We start from the raw sequence: 15,274 nt of genomic DNA on the forward strand, positions 1-15,274 counted from the left end.
CAGAGAGTGTACATATTTGTATGTTTCTTATCCTTCTTGCTTGTCACTGTCTGCAGCTCTTCTTAATAACTTAGCATATGATTGTTATCTGATGGGTGTTCAACCTGTGTTCTTTTTTTCATTATTCTGCATTTTTCTTGATTTTATTTATTCTTTCTGGTGAGAAACAAGTACTTGTACAAGGTATAAAGTACTAGAAAGTTATCCATTGCAGTATTGTTCTTATTCTTTGTGCCTCCTTGTATGAATGTTGTGAAATTCTTCTCTCTGGCAAGAAACAACATTAAGATGGTTGCTTATGGGTATTTGTATATTTGTAGCATAGAGATTATTTGTTGTGACTATCTCAGGCATTCATACTTTTCAAAATAGTCTTAAGAGCATACTGTAAAGTGCCAGTAAGAGATGATTCTTTGAGATGGCAAAGGGACAGATTTTGTTCTGTGTAATGAAGCAAGACAAATGATTCTGTGGGTGAATCATGCTTCAGCATTTCTAGAATTGATTTTTAGTAAAGTAATATTACCCAACAAATGAAAATCATCTGCTGTAATATACAGACGCTTGTACTTCTCTTCTGAATCACTTTTGTGCAGGAAAAAAAAAATAATTCTGTGTTGCCTAAATACTAGTAGTATACATTCACCCTTCAGACCTTCATGATGCAGTCATCATCACTTTGTATAAGAAGAAAGGTATTAAATCAGATTGCTCAAACTATCGTGGTATTACTCTGCTCTCCATTGCTGGCAAAATCCTGGCAAGAATACTCTTGAACAGACTAATACCCACTATAGCAGAAGGTATCCTTCCTGAAAGTCAGGTTTCAGAGCCAACAGGAGCACCACAGACATGGTATTTGTCCTCAGACAACTGCAAGAGAAGTGTAGGGAACAGAACAAAGGTCTCTATGTAACCTTTGTCGACCTCACCAAGGCTTTTGACACTGTGAGCAGAAAAGGTCTGTGGCAGATTTTGGAACGTTTAGGTTGTCCCCCCAAGTTCCTTAAAATGATCATCTCACTCCATGAGGATCAACACGGCCAAGTCAGATATGGCAACACACTTTCTGAGCCCTTTTTAATTAAGAATGGTGTGAAACAAGGCTGCGTTCTCGCTCCTACCCTATTCACTGTCTTCTTTAGCGTGATGCTCCAAAGGGCCACAGCAGACCTCGATGATCAGGACGGTATCTACATTCGATACCGTACTGATGGAAGTCTAATCAACCTAAGGCGACTGAAGGCCCACACCAAGACCTTAAACCATCTTGTCCGGGAGCTGCTTTATGCTGATGACGCCGCCCTTGTTGCCCACATAGAAGCAGCTCTGCAGCGTTTAACATCCTGCTTTGCAGATGCTGCTGAGCTCTTTGGGCTGGAAGTCAGCTTAAAGAAGACAGAGGTCCTCCATCAACCTGCACCTCAGGAAGTCCCCCATCATCCCCACATCACCATTGGCCAATCAGAGGTTAAATCAGTCCAACAGTTTAATTACCTAGGTAGCCTCATCTCCTCAGATGGTAAGATCGACGGAGAGATAGACAACAGGTTAGCAAAGGCATACAGTGCTTTTGGAAAACTCCACAAAAGAGTATGGCGTAATAAACACTTGAAGAAAAGTACCAAGATCAGTGTTTCCAGAGCCACAGTGCTGTCTGCTCTCCTATACGGATCTGAATCATGGGTCATCTACTGCCACCACCTGCGACTCCTAGAACGCTTCCATCAACGCTGCCTCCGTACAATCCTAAACATCCACTGGTCAGATTATGTGACCAACACATCTGTTCTAGAGCAAGCAGCTGTCACAAGTATTGAGGCCATGTTGAGGACAACACAGCTGCGATGGACAGGGCACGTCTCAAGGATGAAGGACCACCGCCTCCCTAAAATCTTGCTTTACGGTGAACTTGCCACTGACTGCCGCATGAGAGGAGCCCCGAAGAGAAGATTCAAGGACTCCCTGAAACAACATCTCAGCCTTGACCATATTGATCACCATAACTGGTCTACTCTGGCCTCCAATCGGGAGGCCTGGAGACACACCATCTATAACGCAGTTGTCTCCTTTGAGAACACACGCAGGATCACTCTCAAGGAAAAAAGGCAACGCAGAAAGAACCGTGTATTGCAGAATACACCATCTAAGGAGTCTTTCTGCTGTGCCTTTTGCAATCGGATATGTCTGTCACATATTGGCCTCATAAGCCACCAGCATGCCTGTAGCAAACGTGAATAGAGCCTTCCCAAATCTTCGTTCGTGAAGCCTAGCCATGATGACATTCACCCTGCCCTTCACCGAGATAGAAGAAATGTAGCATAACATTGAGATATGTTTATAAAGTCACTCCAGGTTTAAAGAAGAGCAGCTCTAAATAATTCTAAAATTTCATGGCTGTTCATGTGATGAGTGGAACATGAGGTGGCACTGAAATAAAGTTGTATGTAAGTGCCTGGATTCCAGAAGTATTGCTTTCATTGTCAGCCATTGTAGGTGAACTCTGACTCCAGACTGAGGTGTGCAAAGCTGAACAAGTAGATACTCCTTAGTTCTCAAATAAATTCTATTGTGTAAGAAATATGTAAGAAAACTGTAATGTAAGACTATATAGAAGAGGAATGTAATTTTTATGTTGCTTAATTTTTTATGTTGGTAAAGTGTGCCAGCTCACAATCTCATAGCCACAAACATACAAATACTAGTTCATGTTCAAATAGTCTGAACAGGATTTCTGGCATGTCATAGGGTAACTGATGTCACCTGATGAGATCTCTCCTATTTTTGTGTTGATCGGCAATGATGAAGTGGCGTTTTGCCTAGGTATTTTACACTTTGTAGGAGTGAGAAGTTGATATGGCATGATATTTTAACATGAAATCTTGGTGGCTTTAGTCTACAGGAACATTAGTCAAATACCCTTTTTGTTTACTTATTACAGCTATCCTATTTTACTCTGCTCATTCAAATAACAGAAAGAGAAATGGCATACGGAGTGCGTGATGAACTGGTTGCCATTTTGCTATCAGAATGCTGCTGACTCATCATCTGTACAGTGATCTTAACATTGAAATCCCCTTCTTCAGTACTGATCTGTTTTGCTGATGTCATTCATGTTCCCTCACTATTGATGCTTTAAGCTTGCTCTCATTATGTCTGGTACTCTCACATTTGCATGGTTCTCATTGTATTATTCTAAATTCTAATTTTGTCATGAGTCTTCACAGATGAGAAACAAATTAAACCAGTTCAGTGCTTTTCAAAACGGCAGCATCAGTATCAGTGGAGTTACGTTGGTGTGCTTTTATTTTCCTCATTCTGGCATGTAGGGATGTATCTACTTCAGTGATGATAGGGTTTGAGTCTCACAAACAAAAATTATGATATAACCATATAATGACATCATGTTTGCCTAAGTCTTGGTCCCATGAGGCTAAATTTAGGCACTTAAGATATAATAGGAAAATACTGTGAAGTCTATGGTATTGCAGTTTTTAATTATCTTTTTTTCTATGTCTTGACCCTACCTTTTCGCCTACTACAAACTTTTTATACATTTGTTTTGACCTTCTGTTCAGTGAAAGTTTGAGATCTGTACTTAATGTTATTTGAATAAGTGCAGGTAGTGGTTGAGAATGAATGAAAATAAACGCATAGTTAGTCAGCCTTTTTATGCCTACACAAGACAAATTTGAAAATGGCAGTTTACAACATTTTTAATCTAAAAAATGGAAACTACAAATACAATTCCTCAGTCAGAGAAAAATGCACATCCTGTTCCCAGCATGGCGTCTGTGTAGACATTTGAAAACCCTAAGTAGCCGGTAATCTCTCAACAGTGTAGAGGACTTATAACAAAGATTCCTGTTTGTTGTGGAGATAATTAAAATGTCCTGTTGTTTTAATTTCCTGTTAAAAGGGAGACTAGCAAAGGGACATAGAACAGTTCAACTGCAAGATTCAGCAGGCAGTATTATCTCTTTAGAAATTTTTCTTAAGCATATATGTTGCTTCTTTGGACAATAAAACCACTTCTGCTCCCTAATCCCATGTTTACCTACATAAAAAAAAACTTGTTAACTTTTCTGCTTCAACAGTTAGGTTAGGTGACATAAATCAATTCTACTTTGTTCTAACCTATTGCAAATAGTTCATTCCTAACACAGATCATCTCTCTAACTATGGAAGTTTACGTATCTTAAAAATACAAATGTATAATGAAGAGGAGCCACTTGAATGTGACTTCCTCATAAGATAATTTTTCATAGTTGTGAATTAATGAGATTTGGAGAAGAGGTTTTCTAGGAAATATATACTAACACAGTGAAAGAACTGAATCTTCAGCCTCTGGACTGTAGTATACATCAAGCCTCTGCTTCCTGTCAGAAAGACTCCATGTATGCTTTTGAGTATTGATGGCTATTTCATTTAAAATAAGTGTAATTACTGACTCTCATGTAGTTACTTTCATTTGGGTCAATAATGATGGTAGTTCATTATGCTGTGTCTTCAATGGTGCATTGCTATATCCTTTATATATGGCTTTTTTTGATTGTATATTTGTTACAATCACTGGAGTACTATCTGCTAGCAAAGGAGATGTGATCTCTTTTCATTCCCATTGAAAAAGTGGAAAATTGACATTAACTTCCAAAGGTCTTAAATAATTATCTGTCAAGTCCTTGCTCTTTCATTTTAAACTGTGGATTTGGATCTAGTATTGCACTCTTTTTCAGTACTCCACCTGGCTTTTTGAAGAGCCTTATTTTGGCATGTCCTGTTCTGCCTGAGGATTAGTTTTCCTCTTGGATGTGTCACAATGACTCCTTTGTTGCTCCAGAATGTGGAAAGGGTCTGAAGTGGGATTTTATTGGAGTTTTTTTGTGGGAATGGTTTTGGTTTGGATTGGGTTTTTGAGTTTGGTTTTTTGGTTTTGGATTTGGGTTGGGTTTTTGGGGGGGATTTTTTTGTTTTTCAGTTTTGAGAGGATTTTGTTCTTTTAATTTGATTCTAATCTCAGTCTGACTGGATAATCTGACTGGCTTATGGTCTACATAATATTTTTTTATGTTTAAGTCACTATTATGGCATTAGATGCAATTTTACACACACACTCCTTTACCATAATTTCATTTCGATGTTTGTGCAACATGCTTTCTCTGTGGACCATCTAGCAACCTTTATTTATTCTAAGTAATTTGTTTAAGCCTGTTTAGCTTGGAAGTGTGAGCCTAAACAAGAAGTTAAAATAAAAAAGAATTGTTACAGATAATTCTGAATAGCTTTTCTGGAGGTTAAAAGTGCACTGGTAAAATTCCTGTGGGGATAAAACTGGTTAGGTGCTCTCTAAACAATAATAGTGCTTTGTTTGGATTTAAGGGTATGATCAAATTTTCAGCAGTTTCATACTTCCTCTTAGAATTTCTTTACTTTTACCAAAATTGCCATGAACAAGGTAAAGATTAGTCAAGGTCTTAGATGGGCTGTTTCCTCCCTCAGTTGTAGCATCATTCATTCTAGCAAAGAAACAAGGACATCTGCAACTCAGATTTCCCAGTGTTTTGGAGAGGTAATAAATGTCATGGTATTAGAAAATCTGTTCCAAAAGTGTTTTATCATTAAAATACTGCCTTTCCCCCCCTTCTTGCTTTCTCTACACGCTTCTCCTCGATAGCATTTATCAACTACATCTAAAGTAAATGAACAAGATAAATCACTCTTACAGATTTTTGTCTTAAGTGTGTTTAAAAATGTAGTTTCTAAAGGCAACCTCACCAGGCAAGTTATTTCTCATTGAATCCTTTTCAATAAAAAAAATCTAAGGCCCTCCTTACCAAATAAATAGCGTGTGAATCCATGCTAGAATGCAGAGCAGTGTCAATAAGATGGAGATGCTATTTCTAAATATTATTTTTTAGATGTGAGAAGAGCCCTTCTGACATGAAGTGATAATAAATAAGAAAGAAGATTCAGAAGCAGGAAAAAAAGGCTGAAAGTTGGATTATAAAATAGAGGCACAATAGCTATAGCTCAATTGAATAACAATTTTCCTTTAGGTAGGAATTACAGATAGATTGCAACTAAAAGTATAGGAAAGGTTTTCAGGAATTCATAATGCTTTTTGCTTGGAGGAAAAGTGAAGAAAACATTTTCTGCTGAGTGTGTATCTTGTGTATGTATTTTCAGTAACCGTGTGGAAGCTTGGACTAGGGATGTTCACTTCCTGCTCCGGCAAGAAGGGAGACCCATGGTAAATCTTACAGGTGATAGGAAGCGGGTTAGAGTGATGGAAGCAGATTGGCGGAATACTGATAAAGCAGTAAACTGGATAAAGGAAGAAGCTGTTAACCTCACTCAACCATTTGTTCTTTACTTGGGACTAAATTTACCACACCCATACCCATCACCCTATGCAGGAGAAAATTTTGGATCCTCTACATTTTTAACATCTCCCTATTGGCTTGAAAAGGTATGTGAAGATGAAATTTCAATATGAATCTACTAATAACTGTACTTTTTACATGCAGTATTTTATTCCTGATTTTTCAAGCCATACTGAGTTTTCATATTTCAGTATACAGTAAGAAAGATGTGTTAGATTTCTGATTTAAGGCTAGGCAAATAGAAGGGAGAAATTCCTCTCTGTTGTTGGAAAGGGTTTGTAGCAGTAGTCACTGAATCAATAAAGAAGTTTGGAGTTGAATAGCCAGAAATGTAAAAAGAACAAAATTATAGCTGTCAATTATTTTCAGTTAGTGGTTTGAAGTTCATTGTTACGAATATTCTGTATTCTTCTTGTTATAAATGATGTTATAGGTAACCATTTTGTCTGAGTTTTACAGTGAAAGATTAACTTTTCCTGCAGTATGAACCTAGACCATCATGGCCAGGCTTCGCGAACAAAGATTTAGGAGGGCACTATCCACGTTTGTTACAGGCACGCTGGTGACTTATGAGGCCAATACGAGATAGACATGTCCAATTGCAAAAGGCACAGCAGAAAGACTCCTTACGTGGTGTATTCAGCAGGATACGATTCTTTCTGCGTTGTCTTTTCTCCTCAAGAGTGATCCTGCGTGCGTTCTCAAAGGAAACGGCAGCGTTATAAGATGGTGTGTCTCCAGGCCTCCTGGTTTGCGGCCAGAGTAGACCAGTTATGAATATCAATGTGGCCGAGGCTGAGATGTTGTTTCAGGGAGTCCTTATATCTTTTCTTCATGAACCTAGACCATGAAGCAAAATAAGACACAACAGAAGTCTTTGTTTTTTGTCAACTTTTCCTGTGCTACTGTAGGTTTGCAATGATTTTAGAGCACAAAAAAGTCCCATTATGTCTGTATGTGTAAAGCTAACAAATACCACTCCATTTCAAAGAAGAAATACTTTTTCCTCTATTTCATGGTCTCCAGTTGCCATTATCTGCCATAAAATATGAATGTGTTACAACAGATTGCATTGCAGAAAGGCATGAAATATTCTCTGCAGCTGAAGCACTAGAATTAGGTTAGAAAAGACTTTATACCTCAGAAAAACTCTCCATATGCAGTGTGTATAATTTGTGGCCTTCTATAGTGGAGAACTGCTAAATATCTAGGTGCACCAAAAATACAAATACTTACAGAAAAAGATATACAAATGAAGGTTGTATTTCTTTGAATTTCTTCGTAATAGTGAGGATTGTGGGTTCTTTTGGGAATGGTGAAACGTTTGTGGGGAGAGGAAGAACATGGAGAAAAACCCCTTCATTTACAAAAACAAGATCTAGCTTAGTTATTAAGGAAAACTTGCTAGGTGCTAATTGCTAGGTTAGATGTGTCTTGGGAAGGGGGGGCTACCATTTTCAAGTCACAGACAGAGTTATAACATCTCTGACAAATTTTTGTGTCATCCTTAATCCAGTTAGAGAGAGTACTTAAACTCCATAGTTTGCTGAGGTCCTTTGCAAAACTACATATACATACTGTGTTGTGTGAACTACATATTATCATTTATTGAACACTGGCTGGTTCTTCTGGGATGTAGCTGTATTTTGGTCATGAAGAAGCAGTCTTTGAAAATCACAGAGATAATCTCATGAAGAAGTTTGATTGCATAGATGAAGATGAAGAATTAAATGTCTGTTTACTGGGGCTCTAATACAGAACTGAGTATCAACAGTGTTTGTGAAACCTTGTGTCCCCTGTATTTTGCACAAGCTGTCACTTTTTCAGGGCATCTGGCTTCTTTCCTAGCTATGAATTACTGTATACAGACAAAAGGATTATGACTTTGTGTATCCAGGTTGTAGTTCTGTAGAAAAGAATCATGGATAGAGAGGGACACTTTTTGCTCCCATTATATCTTCAGAAGCTAATAAATACAATTTGAGAAGTCTAAAATGTAACTTTATGTAACCAAGTACCTTAAGCAGTAGGAAGATGACTGCAGCAGTTGTCTGCTATTATTTCATCTTCCATGATTTCTTCTAGCAGCCTATTTTCTGTCGAGCCTAAGGAAACTTAGATTTTGGTGTGTTTGTTTGAGTATTACAAAACCAGGTTTTATGCCTGTGGGCACTTTAACTCTTTCAGTCTTACCAACTTGTTTAGCTGTCAGTCTGTTCCTCCAAGTAACAAGTGATAGGATGAGAGGAAATGGCCTTGAATTGCACCAGGGACCATTTAGATTGGATATTAGGAAAAATTTCTTCACCGAAATACTTGGCAAGCACTAGAATAGGCTGCCCAAGGTAGTGGTGGATTCACCTTTCTTGAAGGGATTTAAAAGACATCTAGATGTGACACTTGGGGACACAGTTTAGGTGGTGGGCTTGGCAGTAGTGGGTTAATGGTTGGGCTTGATGATCTTAGAGGTCTTGTCCAACCTTAATGATTCTACGATTCTATGGCTTAATACATCTGCTAGATATTAAGAGATAATATTGACATTGTGGAAGGTGGAATGTTGTGGGTATTGGAACACAAGGACATTAACATATGGTCAGAGATATACCATAGGCTCAAGAGACAGGCACTGTGCTACAAGCTCCCCAGGCAGCTCTTCATTATCCATACTTGGCCATGTGTTCCAACACAACATGGGATTGATACTCCAAGTAAACAGGAATGTAATGTTTCCAGGGACAACTTTGATCTGATTGCTTTTGTGCTGTACAGAGCCTCTTGGACAGTAAGTATCTCAGTTATTTTATCAGGAACCAGTGTTGCCCATGTTTGGGGCCAGCCGAGTTGTGGAGCTGTGACTGCAGCCCCGGGAATGTGCTCCACAGACACTGGAGTTGCTGTGCCATAATCTAGTCCTCAGATCTGTTTGTTAGAGATTTTCAGAGGTAAACAAAGGCAACAGGTGTGGGTTTAGTTTTTAATAAATTTAAGTTTTCCATACTAAGATTACATCTTCTCTGCTTTTGTGGTAATTTGTGCTTTAAGTCTACTATATAGAAATTATTAACTGTTAAATGCAGCACTTACATAAGGGAATGCTTATAGGTATGACAGCCTAGGCTAAATGTATATGTCAAACTTGGAGGCTCTAAATCTAGTACTGCAGCACACAATATCTGTGAGTATGCCAGTGTGAATATATCCATCACTACTTGAAATGTATTGGCTTCTTAGTTTCACACTGATCTTGCATTTCTTTATAAGTAAATGGATTGACATCTGTAGAAACAAGTAGAAAAGTATTAGAAAATTGGATTAATATAGTCAGTTCTTTTCTTCAAGATGTCAAGACTTGTCATCACTGTCCTGGAGACTTTCCGAGACTGCATGAATTTCCATGTTGTCCCACATAACACCCAATCTTTTTGTTACATGAGGTTTATAGTTGTCATACAGTTAATGAAGACACTATGCCAATACTTCTGTACTTACTCGGGAGTACAGTTCTAGAAGACTGTTCTGTGCTCTCTCTCTTAAAATAATACAACAGCTGGTAAAGCACACATTTCTGGCTCCTAGCCTTAGTTTCTAGATGATTTTTTAAAATTACTTGCTACCTGTGGAAGCCGCAGTGAAGTACAGACAAGGTAGCAGCACCACATAACAGATAAGCAGGTGGTGTTTCCTGGACTGTAAACTGAGAACTGTGCATTTATGTGAAAAAGTTTTTAATTAAATCTGTGTTAAAAAAATGTGTTTTGTTCAGTTGCTAAAGTGATGGTTATTTCCTCTTATTTTTAGGTAAATTATGAAGCTATTAAAATACCCAAGTGGTCTTCTCTCTCTGAGATGCATCCAGTAGACTATTACTCATCGTACACCAAGAATTGCACAGGAGAGTTTACAGAGGAAGAAGTGAGAAATATTAGAGCATTTTATTATGCTATGTGTGCAGAGACAGATGCCATGCTGGGTAGGTAATATTTCATTATACAGTGAGTTTTCTAGTTTTGCTTTTTTAAGGAAAATGCTGATAGGGCTGATCCTTGGGGAAAAAATAGAAAACAAACCACCTCAATTCAGACCTGGGAGTAAGTCATGTGGATGTTGCTTAATCAATCTATATGACAAATAATGGGATAGCTTATAAGGTTCTTGCAAGGTGAATTCAGTGCACTCTGAAAAGTAATCACAACCACAAGTCAGAGGCTCTGTTGAAAACCAGCAGCAAAACATTGCATGACCCATGTACAAGGGGAACTAAATGCTCTTTGATTAAATGCTAACTGAAATAATGGAAACATTTTTGTGGAGGAGACAGACTGACAAAGAAGAGCTGTAAGGAAAGATAATTTTAGTGCATAAGTAGTTCTTAGAGATTGATTTCAAATGCGTAGACTGGATAACAGCTGTTACACGTAGACTAAACAATAAGGTTACATTTGGAGTGTCCCTTAGCAGCATATTATTGACAATTAAGAAATAATTCATTGGACTTTCAGAATTCTTCCTAGTTTGCCACAAGGTCAACATACACAAAAATGACAATGCAAATTGGTCTTAATTTATTTTGTTTCTTAATTTGAAAAGTGACCATGAATGAACAAGAATTTGCTTGCCTACTAGTATGAAATTCATGAATAAATAAGCTGATCTTTTAGACATGTTAGGCTGATAAATTGAATTCAAAGACACAGAATTGCTCTTCCTCATTTTATGAATGAAAAGAGATTGCAAGTTGGGGTGTTCATTTTGTAATATATTTTGACCAGTTTGTTTAAGAAAGAATCATTCTAGTGTTTTAATATTTAAGATGCATAAGTGCTTTGCTTAATTACTGACTTCGTTGATCTTGGCCCTGTCTTTGTTGCACAAATGTACATGCAAAAGGAGAGGAGTGTATGTCATATCTTCATTGCACAAATGTATGTGCAAAAAGAGAGGAGATTTCAGCCCTCTGACTAGGAGGATTCCTAGAGGTTTACATGCTGCTTTGCAGGTACAGAAGTTGGAAGAAGTATTTTCAATGTATGCTTTTCAGTACCTTTTTGTCGTTGCAGGTGAGATTATTTCAGCTCTGGGAGATACGGGGCTTCTTAGAAAAGCAGTCGTTATATTCACTGCAGACCATGGAGAACTTGCTATGGAACATCGTCAGTTCTATAAAATGAGCATGTATGAAGGAAGTTCCCATGTTCCTCTTTTAGTTATGGGACCAGGTGTAAAAGAACAGCAGGAAATACCAAATGTAGTATCTCTTGTGGATATATATCCTACTATGCTTGGTGAGTTAAGTAATTTCAAATGAAATTTTTTTTCCCAGTTACCATTATTATGCATTTGTATTATAGTCAGAATTATGCCTCCTTGGATGCCTTTTAGATATGTATAATCCTTGCTAGCCTTCATACCTAACAGTTTACTATAGAAACTTGTCTCAGTCTGAGGAGACTGGAATGGAATGTTTGCTAAAGAGAATGAGTTATGAGATAGACCAAACTCCTCTCTCAGCAATTGTAAATTCAAAATTAAGGGGCTTTAATCGAGGAAGTGTGGAAAAAAAACAGAAGAAATAACAACCCTTTATTAAAAGATATATGTATGTTGGCAAAAAACAGTAACAGAACACAAAAAACCCCTAGACAGTAGTCCTAGAAAAAAAAAAAGTCTGAATGAATACTTCTCTGTCCCTTAGCGCAGTCCTAATCACAGCCTGCAGGGGGCGCTGTTGGGCTCTGGAGGTCACCGTGTGGGGAGAGAGGTCTGGGGGGTTGGTCTCGGGTTGCGGGAGGAGCCGAAATGGGGGACCCTTCCCCCGCTGGAAGGAAGGCATAACGAAAGCAGTTCACCCCCAACAGGACTCCAAAAGCTCCTCCTTTTCTCCCAGCGAGCACAGAGACTCTCCGATGAAAACACAGCAGGTCCGGGCTGGAGACAAAAGACAGCTCGCAGGCAAGTTGAGGCCAGCAGTCAGGGCTGACCAGGACGGGAAACCAGACAAACAGGCTTCCAGGCCTTCTCTCCAAATGCCCCGAACACAGACCCTGTCTCCGTTGTCAAAAGAGAACCCAGCAGTCTGAGTCTCTCCTCTGTCCAGGCGGCCAGCTCCCCCCAGCCTTTGATGGGCCACTAGCTAGGAATTCGACCAGATCTTTTGTAAAGCTAATTGACTCTCTTCCCCCCACTCACTCCATTTTTTTTTCTTGCAGTGGAGCAGGGGAAAAAAAATTCTCCTGAATTTCTGACCTATAACATAACTACAGTGTAAATGCATTGAGAGATGAGATTAAACCTGAAAGGATGGCAGGTTCATTAGCTTATGAAAGGAATGTCTTTTATGAAGAGTGTGTGGAAGAACAGTAGGCTATATATAAGAAATATACAATTGATCTGGGCAAGGAAATAAGATATAATAATGGATACCCATTCTTACCTTATTAGATATGAAAGTATTTAGTATGGGACAGAGACTCAAATGAAAAGAACTTACTTGGATGGAAATTACTTTTAAGAATGAAGTTTTAAACAGTTGCCTGTGATAAATCATGCAAGAGATGACTCATTGAAACTAAACATCAGTTGAAGTTGCCGTTTGAGACTATCTGTGATCTTTTAGGCTACCAATCAGAAAAGCGTTCTTTTCAAGCCAGTCTGCAAAGGTTTCTCTTTAAGATGTGTCACGTGTACACTGCACGTGTACACTCTCAGTTGGCTGAGAGAACATGGGGCAGTAGATAAAACTGTACTTCTAGCAGTGAATGTCAGCAAAAAATCCTGTTATCCAGTTGAAAACAGGATATAAAATCTGAGTGGCTTTTTCTTTCAAATTTGATATCAAATCCTCTGAAGAGTCCTTAGGGTTCTCCTTCAAGAAGAACAAGGACTGGTTTGATGAAAACAATCAAGAGATCCAGGAATTGTTGAGGAAGAAGAGAACTGCTCACCAAGCACACCTTGCTCAGCCATCTTGTCATGTAAGAAAAGCAGCCTTTCATCTTGCATGCAGCAAGCTCCAGCAGGAACTCCGTGACATCCAGAACAAGTGGTGGATCAATCTAGCAGGAAAAATTCAATTATATGCTGATACAGGTGATTACAGAGGATTCTATGAGGCCCTGAAAACAGCATATGGGCCTACATATCAGGTCCAAAGCCCTCTACTCAGCGCAGATGGTCAGGTGCTTCACACAGATAAAATCTCCATTCTGAATCAATGGTCTGAACACTTTCAGACTCTTTTCAGTACTAGCCGTGTAGTCCAAGACTCAGCAATTCAGTCCATCACACAGCAACCAGTGAAGAATGAGCTGGATATTGCCCCCACTTTGGGAGAAACTCTTAAGGCCATTCGGCAGGTGAAAATCAGCAAGGCAACTGGGGTTGATGGAATTCCACCTGAAATCTGGAAACATGGGGGCCAAGCACTCCATGCTAAATTTCACAAGTTTGTGGTGCGCCGTTGGGAACTAGGCCAACTACCATCAGACCTTCATGATGCAGTCATCATCACTTTGTATAAGAAGAAAGGAGATAAATCAGACTGTTCAAATTACCGTGGTATTACTCTGCTCTCCATTGCTGGTGAAATCCTGGCAAGAATACTTTTGAACAGACTAATATCCACTATAGCAGAAGGAATTCTACCTGAAAGCCAATGTGGTTTCAGAGCCAACAGGAGTACCACAGACATGGTATTTGTTCTCAGACAACTGCAAGAGAAGTGTAGGGAACAGAACAAAGGTCTCTATGTAACCTTTGTCGACCTCACCAAGGCTTTCGATACTGTGAGCAGAAAAGGTCTGTGGCAGATTTTGGAACGTTTAGATTGTCCCCCCAAGTTCCTTAAAATGATCATCTCACTCCATGAGGATCAGCATGGCCTAGTCAGATATGGTGATACACTTTCTGAGCCCTTTCTAATAACCAATGATGTGAAACAAGGCTGTGTTTTTGCACCAACCCTATTCACAATCTTTTTCAGCATGATGCTCCAAAGGGCCACAGGAGACCTCGATGAAGAAAATGGTATCTACATTCGATACCGTACTGATGGAAGCCTTTTAAACCTAAGGCGACTGAAGGCCCACACCAAGACCTTAAACCATCTTGTCCGGGAGCTGTTTTATGCTGATGACGCCGCCCTTGTCACCCACATAGAAGCAGCTCCGCTGCTACTTTAACATCCTGCTTTGTAGACGCTGCTGAGCTTTTTGGGCTGGAAGTCAGCTTAAAGAAGACAGATGTTTTCTATCAACCTGCACCTTAGGAAATCTTCCATCATCCCCATATCACCATTGGCCAATCAGAGCTCAAATCAGTCCAACAGTTTAATTACCTAGGTAGCCTCATCTCCTCGGACGGTAAGATTGATGGAGAGATAGACAACAGGTTAGCAAAGTGCCTTCGGAAAACTCCATAAAAGAGTCTGGCGAAATAAACACTTGAAGAAAAGCACAAAGATCAGTGTTTACAGAGCCATTGTGCTGTCTACTCTTTTATATGGATCCGAATCATGGGTCATCTGCCGCCACCACCTGCGTCTCCTAGAACACTTCCATCATCGCTGTCTCCGTACAATCCTAAACATCCACTGGTCAGATTATGTGACTAATAGGTCTGTTCTAGAACAAATAGCAGTCACAAGTATTGAGGCCATGTTGATGAGAACGCAGCTGCGCTGGGCAGGGCACGTCTCCAGGATGAAGGACCACCGCCTCCCTAAGATCTTGCTTTATGGTGAACTTACCACTGGCTGCTGCAAGAGAGGAGCCCCGAAGAACAGATACAAGGACTCCCTGAAACAACATCTCAGCCTTGGCCATATTGACCTTCATAACTGGTCTACTCTGACCTTCAATCGGGAGGTCTGGAGACACACCATCTATAATGCT

At 39.3% G+C, this 15,274-nt stretch overlaps 1 protein-coding gene across 4 annotated transcripts in view; it reads left to right on the top strand.

Moving 5' to 3' along the window:
• The window catches only part of ARSK (arylsulfatase family member K), a 47,786-nt gene that overhangs the window by 9,516 nt on the left and 22,996 nt on the right, over nucleotides 1-15,274 (top strand). For all 4 annotated transcript variants that reach the window (XM_039384819.1, XM_027728995.2, XM_039384820.1 and 1 more), the window contains exons 4-6: nucleotides 6,187-6,469; nucleotides 10,185-10,356; nucleotides 11,444-11,668. In XM_039384819.1, the coding sequence (XP_039240753.1) occupies nucleotides 6,187-6,469; nucleotides 10,185-10,356; nucleotides 11,444-11,668 (680 nt within the window). The remainder of the gene's footprint in view (nucleotides 1-6,186; nucleotides 6,470-10,184; nucleotides 10,357-11,443; nucleotides 11,669-15,274) is intronic.

Source organism: Pipra filicauda, unplaced genomic scaffold, assembly GCF_003945595.2.
Source record: "Pipra filicauda isolate LSUMZ 115617 unplaced genomic scaffold, ASM394559v2 scaffold37_size4185640_pilon, whole genome shotgun sequence".
NCBI classification, from domain to species: Eukaryota; Metazoa; Chordata; class Aves; order Passeriformes; family Pipridae; genus Pipra; species Pipra filicauda.